This window comes from Trifolium pratense, linkage group LG3, assembly GCF_020283565.1.
Source record: "Trifolium pratense cultivar HEN17-A07 linkage group LG3, ARS_RC_1.1, whole genome shotgun sequence".
Lineage (NCBI taxonomy): Eukaryota > Viridiplantae > Streptophyta > Magnoliopsida > Fabales > Fabaceae > Trifolium > Trifolium pratense.
Genome location: NC_060061.1, coordinates 21,406,491 through 21,422,980, shown reverse-complemented (window position 1 = coordinate 21,422,980; position 16,490 = coordinate 21,406,491). Strand labels below are relative to the sequence as shown.

The 16,490-nt window shown below is 31.6% G+C and overlaps 2 protein-coding genes, 1 long non-coding RNA gene and 1 pseudogene across 3 annotated transcripts; 1 reads left to right on the top strand and 3 right to left on the bottom strand.

Moving 5' to 3' along the window:
* Positions 1-1,337: 1,337 nt before the first annotated feature.
* Positions 1,338-5,657, top strand: LOC123913124 (dolichyl-diphosphooligosaccharide--protein glycosyltransferase 48 kDa subunit). Its single transcript, XM_045963730.1, has 13 exons — positions 1,338-1,693; positions 1,886-2,022; positions 2,182-2,307; positions 2,985-3,038; positions 3,139-3,252; positions 3,640-3,695; positions 3,797-3,838; positions 4,109-4,184; positions 4,305-4,376; positions 4,471-4,596; positions 4,684-4,788; positions 5,043-5,126; positions 5,471-5,657. Exons 1-13 carry the CDS (start codon positions 1,432-1,434, stop codon positions 5,516-5,518), a joined length of 1,302 nt encoding a protein of 433 aa, XP_045819686.1. The 5' UTR covers positions 1,338-1,431; the 3' UTR covers positions 5,519-5,657.
* A 1,354-nt stretch (positions 5,658-7,011) lies between these two features.
* LOC123913126 lies at positions 7,012-10,412 on the bottom strand (annotated as a pseudogene).
* Positions 10,413-11,186: 774 nt separating this feature from the next.
* Positions 11,187-11,854, bottom strand: LOC123913125 (putative lipid-transfer protein DIR1). The gene has a single exon (XM_045963731.1). It carries the CDS (start codon positions 11,768-11,770, stop codon positions 11,462-11,464), a length of 309 nt encoding a protein of 102 aa, XP_045819687.1. The 5' UTR covers positions 11,771-11,854; the 3' UTR covers positions 11,187-11,461.
* A 1,408-nt stretch (positions 11,855-13,262) lies between these two features.
* Positions 13,263-15,922, bottom strand: LOC123913123. The gene is made up of 5 exons (XR_006811571.1): positions 15,617-15,922; positions 15,481-15,504; positions 15,329-15,352; positions 14,641-14,739; positions 13,263-14,533 (listed from the first exon to the last, which is right to left on the bottom strand). It is a non-coding gene; the product is annotated as an uncharacterized LOC123913123 (long non-coding RNA).
* Positions 15,923-16,490: the final 568 nt, after the last annotated feature.

Here is a 16,490-nt window from a genome sequence, read left to right as displayed (position 1 = left end):
CTAGAGGTAGTATTTTCTCTGTCCCAAAATTTTGCACATGGATAGACCGATAAGTTAAATTATTTTCACCTTTATTTTATTAATAAAGAAAAAATTCTTTTAATGAATGATTTAATTTTTGTAAGGTATAAATGGTAAAATATCATTAATTATAACTTAGTTTTTTAAAAGAATCAAAATTTTAGGACAAAATTAAAAAGTTAAAAGGACAAGATATTTAGGACAGAAGAAATATTAATTAGAAGTAAGGAAATTGAAAGGAATACTTAAGTTTAATTTTTATAGCCTAGAATAGATGTTTATCGATAGACAGACATTCCAAACGAACTTTTAAAAAATTGTGTACAATATAAACGATTTTTATGGTAGTTATTTTTTAAAGGAAAATGTTAACATATGCTAATGTTAAAAATACAAATATAATATTTTCTTGAAACTTGTACATTGAACTTTAGGAAAGTATTTATAAAATAAAACAATTTAAGGTTACAATTCGTTTGTAAAGTCATATCAACTTTCCCAAGCTGTTAAGCCGGTTGTAGCTAGAGCTATCGAAGGTTTCATAGTAGTTTCCGGTAGTATACAAAGGAAGGGTACCATCCGCGCGTAACTTAGAATTATAAGGGGTTTACGAAGCTGGTTATAAAAAGCATATTTGTTTTTCTAACTCGCATTTGGTTTCAAAGGTCGATATTTTACCACTATGTGTTTATGCAAATCTTTTGGTTAAAGGTTAAAATATTTCCCTTAACGGCTTTACCACATTCATCAGAAAAGTAAGCTCTTGCGTATATGTACTTGCTAAATTGGATACTAATCATTTAAAGTCTGTTGTGCTGATGCATGAATACCTTGTCCCTTCTCTGCTTACCAGTTACTCCATCCGTCTCAAAATATAAGCAAATATGGGTCAAAGAAACTTGATGTATTTGGTTAAAGATTTGGACCAAATACATTCACTTTTGTTGACCTACTTTTGCTTATATTTTGGGACGGAGAGAATACTCCTAAAATATTTTGTTGCACTCCTGTAACATACTCCTAAAATATTTTGTTGACCTACTTTTGCTTATATTTTAGGAGTATGTTGCAGGAATGTTCTTTGTTAAGAAATAGGAGTAGATTTTTAGTTTTTGCTTTTATTTTCCTTTTTTTCTTCTTCATGTAGCCAAAAAATTATGTTATAAGGGGGTATATAATTAAAATTGTAGGGTATACTTAATAGATTAAATTGGGCCATAGCCCATAGGTATATAATCAAAATCCAACCCAAATCCAATAACAAACAGGGCAAAACTAAAAATAATAATTATCCAGGGTCCAAAACGCAAATAACAAAAATAGCATAGAACGAAGAAGAAGAAGAAGACTTTTAACAATAACAAAGACTCAGAAACAGAGTCACACACAGTGTTGTTGCATTACTCAGAAATGGCGAAACTCATCTTTGTGTTTCTCACTCTCATTCCAATTCTATGCAATTCCTTCACTCCCGAGAAAACCTCAGATCGACGCATCCTTGTTTTACTTGATGATTTCGCTGTCAAATCTTCACACTCTCTCTTCTTCAAATCTCTCCAATCTCGTGGTTTCGATCTCGATTTTAAGCTCGCTGATGACCCCAAAATTGCACTTCAGAGATATGGACAGTATCTATATGATGCGTTAGTTTTGTTTTCCCCAACAATTGAGCGTGAGTTTTGCATTTTCAACATTTTGAACATTTTATCATTCTTAATTTTTTTATTAGATCTTGATTTTTGTTGCTGTTTTGGAAATGGGTTTTGTTGAAATGTTAGGGTTAGGTTATGTTTGGTTTAAATTTTCGATTTTTAATTCTATAATGTAAAGGGTTTTTTTTTGTGTGGTGATGACTGATTTGTAGGTTTTGGAGGATCAATTGACGCTGCTGCTATTTTAGATTTTGTTGATTCTGGTCATGATTTGATAGTTGCTGCTGATAACAATGCATCTGATTTAATCAGAGAAATTGCTACTGAGTGTGGAGTGGACTTTGATGAGGTGATTATAGTTGAATTTTTTTGTAGATTAACATTTTAATTTTAATTCAATTGTGTGTTTATGTTTTGGTGGTGTAATGTGATTAGCTGCTATTATTTGTATGTTATATGTAAGTGAATTTCTTTACTTATGCGTTTTTGTTTATGTTATTTTTCGTAGGATACTTCTGCAGTTGTTGTAGATCATTCTGGATATGCAGTCTCTGCTACTGAAGGGGATCATACATTGATTGCTAGTGATGATTTTATCAAGTCTGATGTGATCTTAGGAAGCAAAAAAATTGAGGTAAGTGCATTGTTAATTTATTAGTTTTTGGAAGAATTGTTGATTTATTAGTTAACTGCATTATGCACAATAAACGGTCAGTGTATTAACATTAAAAAAAATTCAGCAGTGGTCTTATTACTACTGTTTCAGTCCGTGAAGTTGTTTTTGCTTATTTCCTTTTTAATTCTTTGTTCTTTGTTTTAAAGTAGCTGACCGCAATTAGGGTATGTTTGGATTGACTTATTTGAGCTTATCCACTGGTGTCCGACATAAGTTTTGCGATAGTGTTAGGGAGAACTTTTAAAAACAACTTATGACATTTTTCATAAGATCTCCAAGATAGCTTATGATAACAGCTTATGACATTTTTCATAAGTTCTGCAAGATAGCCTATGAAAACAGCTTATGATATTTTTCATAGGTTCTCCAAGATAGCTTATGAAAACAGCTTATAGCATATACAAAAACAATTTTTTCCCTTGAACTATAGAAATAGCTTATGTAAGCTTATACATAAGTGCTTGTGCTATTAGTTGCAAATAAGTTGTTTATCCAAACAGGGCGTTAGTGGGATAAGGCTTGGTTGTTGCTGTTGTTTTAAAGTGGCCGGAACTCGGAAGCGGCTTGTATATCACTGACAAATGTTTCTTTATACACCACAATATTTTTAACGATTTCCCCATTACATGCCACAGGCTCCAGTACTTTTCCAGGGAATTGGACATTCATTAAATCCTTCCAATAGCCTGGTAATAATATTTCTTAATCTTAGTTCACATATCATAAGCATTATTGCATTGATAAGTTTATATTAATTTGGTTACACTTTCTATATGTATTTCAATTCAGGTGTTGAAAGTTCTATCAGCATCTCCTACAGCTTTTTCTGCCAACCCAAAATCTAAGTTGACAAGTCCTCCTTCACTCCTTGGATCTTCTATCTCATTAGTTTCAGTTATACAGGTCTGTCAATATCTCATCCTTCTATTGTGTATGTGTGTCATTTTATTGTTTGCTATCTTCTTTTGTACTATTTTGGCTGTCATGTCCTTGTTCTATAACTTCTATAGCTTTTGGAATATTCATGAAAGGTTTGATTCTTAATGTTTCTTTTGTTTCATTTGAAGTTATCCATTTCCCTCATGGAATAATATACATGCAAAAATATATTTGTTTTTGAGTATCTGGTGTTGAAGTATATTAGAATGTTTTCACCTTTATCTTTTTTTGCTGTTTCCATTTATAGGACACAAATTTCACTGTTCATTGCATGCTGTTATGATTTTTGAAGAGTTTGATTCTGAAACTAAGTTGTGATTCCTCGTTTATTTTTTCCATTTTAATTGTTAGGCAAGAAATAATGCTCGGATATTGATCTCTGGCTCATTGAGCGTGTTCAGCAACCGGTATGAAAGACTCACTTGATCTTGTTAGTCCGGGTTTGATGATGCTAAATGTGTAAGCTTTGAAACTCATTTTACTCTTATGAACTTTGATTTTTTTGCAGATTTTTCAATTCAGGTGTGCAGAAGGCCGGAAGTCCAACCAAGTGAGTATAGTGTTACACTTTTTCTTTAAGCCGCTTTCTGTCAAAAAAAATTTCACTGCTGGAGTTACAACCTTATCTCTGAACCCTGCTATAATACATTTTTCGTTATAGCTTTTGTGAGAATACTTTCACTACATGCTACCTACACTGGCTGATGTGTCTCGTACTCTTTGGGATGAATTTGAGTGAAACATACTTATGTATCAAAAAGTTAAGTATATTCCAAAAAAATAGTTAAGTAATTTCTGTTTTATTTTTTTGGAATAACAGACACGACAAGTCAGGTAATGAGCAGTTCTTTACTGAACTTAGCAAATGGGTTTTGCATGAAAGAGGTCACCTCAAGGTAAGATAAAACTACATTAAGTCAATTATGTTCTCATTGTTCATTTATTTAATTTTTGTCATCAACATTTAACATCATTATTGTTAATTAATATGCTTTTGTTTCATGTTTTGATTTAAGGCGGTGAATGTGCAACACCACAAAGTCGGGGAAACTAATGAACCATCCATCTATAGGATCAACGATGATTTGGTAATTTGAATATTATTTCATCGTCAATGTGTGCATGGTTTGTTTAATTGAAAAATTACTTTGGCTGATGCTCACTTCTCAATTTTTTTTAAAGGAATACTCCGTTGAAATTTATGAGTGGTCTGGGAAATCATGGGAACCTTATGTCGCTGATGATGTTCAAGTTCAATTTTACATGATGAGTCCCTATGTCTTGAAGACTTTGTCAAATGACAAAAAGGTTTTTTCAATTTCTCTTGAACATGGTCTTAATTTTTCTCTAATAAATTCTTGATTGTAACTTGTGGGATTGCATGTTCTCTTTCAGGGTCGTTTTTTCACATCGTTTAAGGTTCCAGATGTCTATGGGGTTTTCCAGTTTAAAGTTGAGTATGACAGACTTGGATATACAAGCTTATCTTTATCAAAGCAGGTAATTGTTGATTCTTTAATATTTCAATGTTTTTAAGAGCTATTCGACCCAAACACTGTTTTTCCTTACAATCTTATCCTTATTCAATGTTAATTGATGGGTACGATCATAAGAGTTTGTTACAAGATCACTTTATATTCCAATATTTGGCTACCTGTAGTTTTGAAACTTTTACTTTATCGGGATTATAGATTATAAAACGAAAAACACTGCAAGCACAATTCATGATGAGTATTGTTTAACTTTCCTTGTAGATTCCTGTTCGTCCTTTCAGACACAACGAATATGAGAGATTTATCCCTGCCGCTTATCCCTATTATGGAGCAGCATTTTCGATGGTAAGAATATATCTCTCTCTCATTGGGAAGGGATGATCAATAAAATGAAATATGATATTGAATTTCAACTTTGATATTCTGGATAACCTTGTTTCTGCACCCCAAAAGGCGATGCCAAACACCATGTGTGTTTGTGCCGTGTGCACATTTGTCTAGTTTTTTTCCAGATATTTTTAAGACATATTATGATTTTGCTTTGATTGTACTACATATGGTCCTTAATATGAGATAAAGTTTACTTTTTAGATACATTGAGTAACTAAATCTATGTACGTTCTGTTCTATAGCTGAATCTTGAAAATTCTCCATTACCTTTATTAAATAACCTTTCGATTGTGATGCAGATGGCAGGTTTCTTCGTCTTCAGCGCTGTTCATCTTTACAACAAGTAGATGTAAACCATTGCACGAAGTTAATGTAGTCTGTAACATTGGAGTTGTATGTATTTTGAGATCTAAAATTTTGATTAGGCGACGATATATAAGATGCATGTTTCTCACTTAATATAGTTGTTACTTTTTTTATTTGTCATCTGGCTTTTCAGTTTAACATCATAGTATTTTGGTTTATGGTAAGGATCACTATTTTAGTTCATGGATGCTAAGCCGTATACCATAAAACCAAAATACTGAAACACAAGCCTTAAAATAAACTGGAAGCTTGTAAACCTGAGTTTGTTAAAGCAAAGAGTTTTGATGGTTTAATTCACATTCCTTGGAAAATAGGGAGAGAAGAATTGAACTAATGAAGGAAAAGTATTGTCTGCCTTTGATACGAGAAATGCAACATATGTGGTCTGCCGGATGACATATGGTAACATAACCTGAACACATAGAGAGAAGTAATCCTTGTGTAAAACCTATGCGCCATTAAGTTTCTCCTGTTTGGTTTTAATCGATCTGTTGCCCATCGTCGAGATTAGAGACTTGCTGATATATATTGATTGAAACATTTTCTTTCACATAAGAATGTAGCAGGGTAGTGGTATGAGTTATATTTATTGAGATATTGAATAGTTGAATACCTAAATAGATTATAGAAAATAGAGTTTGAAAAAGTGGAGTTATTAAAATGAGTAGTATATAATATTGCTAATATACCTGTTTAGAGATGGTTTGGGAAGAAGTGAATGATGATGAAGAATTGTGTAAGAAACAGATGGTACAAAGGACATGATGATGATGATGATGATGATGATGCAAAAGAAGTAGAGCCATGTCCTCTAATAAAGTACACACATGATGAACTAGATGGTTGGTGTAACTGTAAAGTGTAAACCATGGCGTCAGGCGTGTATGGTAGTTTGTGTTCTGGTTAAGCACGTGAGTTACCGTAATATTCGAAGAATTGGGCGAGACAAAAGAAAGATCCAAATCAAGGATATGCCAGATGACTTTTATCCGGTGCAGTTCATATCCAAAGAATGTGCAAGGTTCTTGAAGGTACTAGAATGAGTTTTTTTTTTTTATTTAGTAAATTTGTGGCTAAAATTTTTACCTTTATGGTGAAAAAATAGGGTATTTGAACCCATACATATATAATATAACGTTCTAACTACTGAACTTAACTCATGGAAATGAGTTTGAATAACAAAAAAATTGAGAGAGCAAAATGGCTAGGGACTTCCCAAAGGTCAAAGGAACTCAATTTTCATCATTTAATTTGAAACACCTTCAAGATCCAAATTTCTCCTCCAGCATGTATAATTCTCAAAACTTTTGTTGTGATTATTATTGCTATGTCTAGCTAAATTCCTTAGTTAGGTTGTTAGATGAACTTCCGTGGATCTATTGGAACCTTGTATAATTCTCAAAAATATTGTTGTAATTTGTTAGATGAACTTTCCTGAATCTACTAACAAAATAAAATAAAAGAACGAACAAAAAATTTACTTTTAATATCTTCATTGTATTGATAAATGCACAAGTATACAATATACACAAATAGTTGAACAGACCATAATGAGTGTAGCTAATAAGATAAATGCACAATCACTCACAGTTTAGCATGAATTACATAGTTTAGGTGACATAAGTATAAATTAAGTATGACACTTAAGCAGTAGGATAAGATGCTTGCATTGCAATGCCACAGAGTCCTTCAGCAGCATCAATTCCTCTTTGCATTCTAATATATCCTTCTTCACCCCAATCAGCTCCCCATGAGTTCTTAACCAACCAATACTTGGTTCCATCATTACCGACACCATAACCAACTGCAGTGACACCGTGATCCAACTCGGTGCCACATGAACCAGTAAAGACACCGCTGTTGTAAAATTGAAAATCAGACCCACTAGCATCAATGGCTACAGAAATTGGTTGATTTGCCACAGCTTTTTGTAGTGCCAGTTCATTGTTGGCAGGGACATCTTCATACCCGGTAATGGTAACTGCGTGGATGGATGCAGTGGCGGAACTAGGAAAAAAAGTTGGGGTGGGCCGAGAAAAAAATTTTAATTATAAATTAAAGAAAAAATAAAATTTGCACCGATAATGTAAAATAATTTTACATTAATAGTACCCGTTTATTCTGCCAAATCATCCCATTAGTCCTCATTAAACTCTAAGAACAAATTTATATTTCATACAAAAAATTAAGTCATAATAAGCACAAATTTGGTCATTAAAAAATTTAATTGTGTAACTCTAAATAATCATTTTTTGAAAAAAGATAGAAATTGTGCTTCTTTTATATTGATATATCTAAATATAAAATATTCTTCTTTTATATTGATATATGCATATGGATATTAAAATTGTTTTTTTAAAAGAAAAAGGAAAAGAAAATCGAACAAACTGAAGAAAAGAGAAGAAAAAAGAACAAAATGTTAAAGAACATGCTTTGTAGGATTCGAACTCATGACCTGAGTATGTTACAGCATGCTACAAGCCACTGGGCTAGCACTTACACTTTGCATTTGTACGCGTAACTAAATATATATCTAGTATAATTGTTTATTTTATAATAAAATCAAGGGTATATTAGTAATTTTCTATTTTTCCGGGGGTGGCCGCGGCCCACCCCAGCCCCACCCTAGTTCCGCAAGTGGATGGATGCTTTGTTTGCGTTGCATGTTCCATCAACACCTTCATAAGGGTATTGAACTTCAGTGCTGAGTCCATGATTTTGAATGATGAATTTGAAAGCATCATCCATGAGGGGAGAAGTTATTATACATAAGTGTAATCCTTATGCATGGTACATAAGTCAATAACATCCATTAGATTGAGCATCCACATGTAATAATCTTAACCAATCTCAACTCACACACTCACACCTAATCTCACACCCCCCAAATTTCTCACGTACCCCCCAAATTACTCGCGCACCCCCCAAATTTCTCGTGCACCCCAATTTCTCGCGCACCCCCAAATTTCTAGCGCACCCCCCAAAATTTTTCACGCACCCCCAGATGACTTGTGCGCCCAATTTTTTTTTAACCCCCCATATTTCAAGCCTAAACCATTTTGCTGTGGGAATGGTTTCAAAAATATACACTCCAAAACCATTAAGTGCATAAGATGGTTTTGAAGTACAACCTATAATTAGAATCATAATTGTTTTTTTTTTGTACAATTATAATCATTATTTAAAACCAGTTAAATGGTTTCAGATAGTTATACACTAAAACCATTTGTATTGTAAAATGGTTTTATGTGTGTTTTTATGGTTTCAAAAATTCTGGAAACCATTATGCTGGTTAAATGGTTTCAGATAGTTATACACTAAAACCATTTGTATTGTAAAATGGTTTTATGTGTGTTTTTATGGTTTCAAAAATTCTGGAAACCATTTTGCTGGTTAAATGGTTTCAGATAGTTATACACTGAAACCATTTGTATTGTAAAATGGTTTTATGTGTGTTTTTATGGTTTTAAAAATTCTGGAAACCATTATGTTGGTTAAATGGTTTCAGATAGTTATACACTGAAACCATTTGTATTGTAAAATGGTTTTATGTGTGTTTATATGGTTTTAAAAATTCTGGAAACCATTATGTTGGTTAAATGGTTTCAAATCACAATTATTGTTTGTATTCTAATTATAGGGTTGTACTCTAAAACCATCTTATACACTTAATGGTTTTGGAGTACATATCTCTGAAACCATTCCCACAACAAAATGGTTTAGGCTAGAAATGTGGAGGGGACCAAAAAAATAAAATTGGGGGGCAAAAGTCATATTGGGGGTGTGCGAGAAATTTTGGGGGTGCATGAGAAATTTGGGGGTGCATGAGAAATTTGGGGGGTGCATGAGAAATTTGGGGGTGTGCTAGTAATTTGGGGGGTGCACAAGTAATTTGGGGGGTGCACTAAGTAACTTATGCATGGTGCATAAGGATAGCTTATGTATAATAACCAATCTCATCCATGAGACCACCCTCACAACCTTGGTCCACACCTTTTGTGTCACAATCAATAAGTTCTTGTTCCGATAAAGAAACCAATTTTCCGGTACTCAATTGATGGATTCCTTCGGTTGCTGCAACAGCAGAAAATGCCCAACAACTACCTACAAAAGGTAAACTAAAATTAACTACAATTTCACGATAAATTATTTTTTGATCGATCACATAATATGGATTTAAAAAAAAAAATCAATATTAGTATTTAGTAGCGTTAGTTTTTGTTGTGGATGAAAATCGAACCCTGATCTCGTTATTACTCAATTCCATATCTCATCTACCCCAACTTACCACATTGGCCTTGATTTTTCACGGGTGTCACCGCTCCTTTCTTCCTCCAATCCACTGTCGATGGAATTGCACTTACATTTTCATACTTAAAAGTAGTTGTTCTTATGATCGAGGAGCACATATGCCCCTTGAATTTGTTTCTAGATGCTATGAATTCCTCGTTGGTGAGGTCTGCAAATTGATTAATGCCCAATTTGTATAACTTGTTACTGGCAGCATTGTTGGAAGCTTCGATATAATTCACATTTTCTTTGAATATCCTAAGACGCTTCTCCCTTTCTTGAGGGTCCTTATAGACTTTTCCATACTGACCCATCCATTGCTCGTGCCTCTCATACATGGAACCATCTTGAAGAGTGCGAGAAGTGACTTGAATAGCCCACAATCCCAAACATAAAATCAATGCCAATGAAATACTATGATATAATTGATCATTGGCAGCCATGGTAGCTAACTAGTGAAGTCTCAACTGCTTTCTGGTTGATTAGCAGCTAGCTGTTAAATGTGAGAAAGATATGTGGTGCTTGTACTTAAGAATTTATGTGGTATTTATACCAAGGCAATTTAATGATGAATTGATTATTAACGTTGTTGTAGTTTTAAATTTAAGCATAAAACAAATTTACCTTCTATATGATGTACTAGTTACGTACCCGGGAGAATTTTCTGAATGAGACCATTGTGTAAGTAGCATTATGTGTGCTATCATAGCTATGGACAAATTAATCGTCAATGAGGCTTAGTTACAATTACAGCTAGCGCACTATTATTCAAATATAGGTACAGTTAACCTTATTATAATAATAAAAAAAACAACTTTTAAACTTTTTTTTTTTCAAAAAAAATAAGATTTACCAAACAACTTTAATTTTAATTTTAAAGCTATTATTTCTAGCTTTATAGTTAAAAGAGCTTCTACGTCTAAAAAAAGTTAGACCAAACGGTACCATAGACCACGTCTAATATGAAAGAATGGTTCAAGTGGAGCATGGTGCACAAGTGATGAATAAAATTATAATAAATACAAACTTTATAAAATTTATCGTTGGATTGAAAGTTTATACCGTATAGTTCATTTATAATTTTTTTTAGGAGAAATTAAAAATTATTTGATATGTTATTAAGACCAGAGATAGGTGTTAATCTTTTGATAAATTTAAAATCATTTGATATGTGTTCATCATAACGGTCTCAAAGGTAGGTGGTATCATAAGTGCAAATACGTGTATTTTAATATTCATCTCATACTCATATAATATATATTTAAAATTATTTTGAAGGGGATTCAAGAGTTATTTTCTTTCTTTTCCCATCAACTCTCGTTTAGTTATGCAAGTTGATTTATATATATCAAAAACTTATTAACCAAGCATGTCCATGACATTAGCATTAATTAACAACAATAATACAATGGAATCAAAATAAAAAACACAACCACACCCCTAAAACATAACCGAAGTGGTTGAGCTGAGACATTCGAAGCAGTCCGAAAAGAAGGTTCCAAGTTCAAACCCCGATTATACTAACATAAACCAACAACTAACACTTGTTTACCAAAAATAAAAACAAAAACAAGAGAAAAATCATGGATTACATTATTAATTTTGTAGTCTTGCATATATGCTTCCAACTTCCACTAGCAGTGGAAGGAGTTAGTAAGCTTACAATTAACCGGAAGTTGCATGACTTGTTCTGGATCAATACCATATAAGGGAAGATAATTCTTGTATTGACAGAGACATGGAAGATCAGCCTTAGCAATAGCAGAGCAGCAAGCAGAACTTGGATTTTGATTATCAACAGAGTTATCTCCATTTACATACGGTTTGCATGCGTCGCGGCCAGCTTTTGTTGTGCGACAAAATGTCTGACCATTAACCAACATCGTGACATTGGCAAAGGCCAATAACATAACCACAATCATAACTTTCTTGTACGCCTCCATCTCTGTATACAGATATAGATATAAATATAGATATGTCTATTCAAAGTTTCACTCTGAATTTCCACTACACTTATTGTCATGAGAATGACAACTATATATATAGGATGTGAAATTGAAGATTGTTGCTATAGTTAATAAATTTTAATTTACTAGTATTTTCTTTTGTACATATAGTGCTCCCGTGACCAAATGTGTGCTGGCCAATTGGCAATACTATGGGCCAGTGTATCACGGGTAAGCATTTGGTACTTTCGATGAATTTGGTTTAGTAGTAATATTAGAGGTTAAATTTAGTTGTTTAGCTTATTATATAGTATTAATTAAGGATATATAATTATAAATTAATTCCATGCTCTATAATTATGTGCATGAATGTCCTTACTAGTTAGATTCACGTGGGATAAGCTTCATAATATGTTAATGGATAGGAAGAATACAACAAATGTACAATACTAGTAATCGGACCCGTGCAACGCACGGGCACAAATAGTTTATATGATTAAATAATAACATAATATTTTTTAAATATAACAATTAGCAAATGTTAAAAATATATATATAAAGGCCATATGATTAAATAATCCCAAAATAAAATTCAAAAGTCAAAATCGTACAGCCTCTCGTGTGTATAATAAAGGCTACTTAAAATCGTATAGCTCTGCCGAGCCCCCCACGTATTTTTTAGAATTATAAAATTTGGAATTTATTGATACTAAAACTTAAATTATATTACTCTGTTGTATTATGAAGTTAGAATTTTTAAGCGAAAATTAATATAATTAGATGAGATATCACTTGGAGTTAGAAAAAAAAAACCACCTAATAAAAAAAACCCCAAAATAAGATTCAAAAGTCATAATTGTACAGCCTCTCGTGTGTATAATAAAGGCTACATAAAATCATAGTCCTGCCGAACCTCCCGCGTATTTTTTAGAGATATAAAATTTGGAATTTATTGATGCTAAATCTTAAATTATATTATTCTGTTGGAATTCATTGGATATATTTATTAGTTTTATCAATTTATGTAGTACAAATAACTATATTCAATCAAATAACAAACCAATGTTTAGTATGACATATTTCTTGGTTTTTTTCCCTCATTTTAGATGACATATTTCTTAGTTACCCTTAAGACTTGTTGGAATCGTGAAGTACAAATAATTATATTCTGACAAAATAATATTTCTCTCATCAATTTTGATGACATATTTCTTAGTTACCCTTAAGACTAACTGAAATTATGTATTTGACAATATTATATTCGATCAAATAACAAATTAATGTTTATTTTTTTCCATAAATTTAATGAAAAAGTATATGAATTTAAAGAGAAGATGATATATATATATATATATATATATACTATAAGTTTATAGTTCTTAATCTAAAATCAACTGAAAGAATATTTTCTAAGTTTATCTTAGATTAAGAAAAATGAATATAGTAAACCACCAAACAAATTAATAGAAAATGAGTAAATAAAGAATAATTGAGAAAGCAACAAATGATATTATACTTTGTAGTAGTATTTTCCATTTTGTTGTGTTGCAAACAAAATTTGGTCATTTATAACGGAACAAAAATTAAAGCTTCACATTAAAAAGTCAAATATTAGTTTTCTGCCTAAAATGTTCTACCATTTCAAATTGAACAAAAAAAATATATATACAAAATATTGTAGCTGGAAATGTAGTTACAACATTTGTATCAATGACATTCTGTTTTGTTTTTTTCATGTAGTTTGAATACTTGAGTCATCAAGATTGTTGCAAGATAGTTGAAATTTAGAGAATGCTATAAAAAAAGATAACCAAATCATGTATTTTGAACACTTGAGTCATTCTAATGAGATAGTTTGAAGACTTAGTTATACATAAATGAATAATGAAAAGATAACTGCTAAATTAAAAATCCAAAAAAGAAATAGATCAAATATTGACTTGATGGTTTGAAGAAAAATAACTGTAGTTTTCAATTTTGGTTCAAAACTAATGTTTCAAAGACATATTGCTAAGAGCCTGTGTAAAAGGTAATTGAAATCAACCTTCATATAAACTTACCCAGAACCATTGTAATTATTTGATTCGGAGATAAGGAAAAGTCTGCAAACCAAGAAAACAAAAGACATGAAGTTAAATAAACTATAATAGAATACCATACAAATTAATACATATCACGAAATTCGCAGATAAAAGACCATGTATGTAACTGATTGTAACATTAGCAAACAAATAAAACCAAACATAGTATATTGTTGCAAGCCGTGTAAATGGTAGAAATTTGATAGTAGTAGAACAAACCTTGGTTAACTAAAATTTCCTACTAATAAGGCATATCTTAATAGATTGAATCAAACTAACGGTCACTGTTCCTAGTTAATGGTTGATGTCTATGCACATGTGAAAAAAGGGAAAGAAACCAAACCTCTTCATTATTGTGTGACTGCACAAAAAAAAAATCAGAATTTCTTTTAACCTGATTGCGATTAAAAAATAAATAAAAGACTTAATAATGTCATGTAATTATAGGTATAACAATATCACCCTTAATTCTTGATACATCATTCCCAATTTTGTGGAAAAAGAGACATAAAATGGAAATCAAAATGAAGCTACTATGAATAAGAAAGAAAAACTACGTAAATGAAAAACAGAATGAAATAGAAAACAAATTAACCATCCCTCGCCAGTTCTTTCTCTATTGTTCATAAAGCCATTGTGAAACTCGCCGAATACATTATTGTTGCCTTTTAGTTCAAACCTGCAAGCCAAATTTGTGGAATCGAAAATTAGAAATACAAACTGAAATCGAAAAACAAATTAAGTAAAAAATTAAAAATATGGTATTTTGAAAAAGAAAGAATATACCCAAAATCAAACAATAACATTGTCGTGGCTGGATCGTGTGCTCTGCTTCATCGATCTCTGTTTCATCTATTTTTCTCAAGTGCAGACAATCCTCTTTCACTATTTCATGTATACATTAGTTATTGGTGGATAAAGAGAACACTTAAAGCATGTAAACACTTAAAATTCAAAGCTTAGTGTAAATTTCCATATTACTCCTAAAAAAGTTTTCATTACTAAACTTAATTTCAAAAGATTTACAAATCAGTCACCAGGTTCATTTTCCTACCATTTTAGTTCTCCATGAAGGTGAATGTGATAATATTTTAAACCTTAATTGAGCTAGTTTAGCGATAAAACTAAATGTGTTTATGTGCTAATATTTGCAAAAACAATTTATAAGTTTTATGTAACGATTGCAAAAACAAATTAGTTGAACAACTTAGAGCTTAATGGTTATTATTCAAATAACTGAAAACCACGTAATAACTATACCACTAAATACACATAAACTAATAGTTATCATATCTTTGCACTATTGAGGCATGTTTTGGGAGAAGTATAAAAAACGTTGTTTGGTGTAGTGATGCAATCACATAATAACTATACCACTATACCTGAAATACGAATAGATCTGAAATTCAAAAATAAAAATGAGAGAAAATGATTAAGATGGAAGTAAATCTGGGAAATTGGAAATCATGGTTACCTGACTATTGCAATGGAAGTGAATCTGTAAAGAGAAGAAAAAAAAAAGATAACAAAGAGAGAAAAATGATTGAGAAAACATGAATATGAATTAAGTAAATGTTAATGATTCAACTGAATATGACACAATCAATTAAAGTTTTGAAAACTTACTCAATCAAACCCTAATTTGTGAACCTGAACAAACCATAAAACATTCCAAAAAGAAAACAAAATCAGAAATGAGCAATCAACATCAAATTGAAGGAAATAAAATAAAACAAAATAGAATTGATCTGGAAACCCTTACTTTGAAGCTTAAGGCTGCCGCCACCTTCATGGTGTGTGCTGCTTCTTCATTTCTTATGAGAGAGATGGAGGAAGCAAAAAAACAAAGAGGAAGAAAGAGAGGAACAAAGATAAGTATTGTTTTTGAAACTTTTAGAGGGATTTATGAAATTTGAATTTTGAAAGTATTGGTCAGAGTTTTTAGAATAAGATTGCAAAGCATCAATTGGTTTTTCACCAAAATGGAATGGTGTGAAGATGGTGAAAGAAAGCAACAACTTGTGGGAAGGAAAATAATAGAAGGAAACCACGCTGAAAGTGACCACTCGTTGATTGAATTGTTTTTTTGTTTGGTGTCAAAGCTTTTCTTTCTTCGGGATTGGGCTTTGCTGGGCCAGATTGTGTTGGACTCAATCTATTTGGCCCAGTTTCGCATAATATGAGAGGAGGGAAATAGCATTTCAAATTTCAGCCAAATGAAGTAGTTTTTTTGTTTTTTTCCATGTAGGATTTGCTCAAATTGAATATGGGAGTGACATGTGTACAAACTTACCCTATAACTGTGTTGGTTGTGTGTAGTTATAAAGATACTAATTATATGATAAAAAATGTTATCCAGACTACATACTATACAACTTTTAAAACAACTTTATGCACTGTTACAGAATACATGTATTTACATTTATTTTTATTTATTTTTAACATCTCAGACATGTGAGCATGTCCTTTTAAATAATAAAAACAAAAAAAAAAAATCATAAACAAAAACAAGTGTATAAATGAACAGTTTTATTATTTAAAAAAGAAAGTCACATGTGTGGGAGAGCTATAAAAAAAATAAAAATTAGTGTATAAATGAATAGTGCAAAGAGTTGTTTTAAAAGTTGTCTAGAATG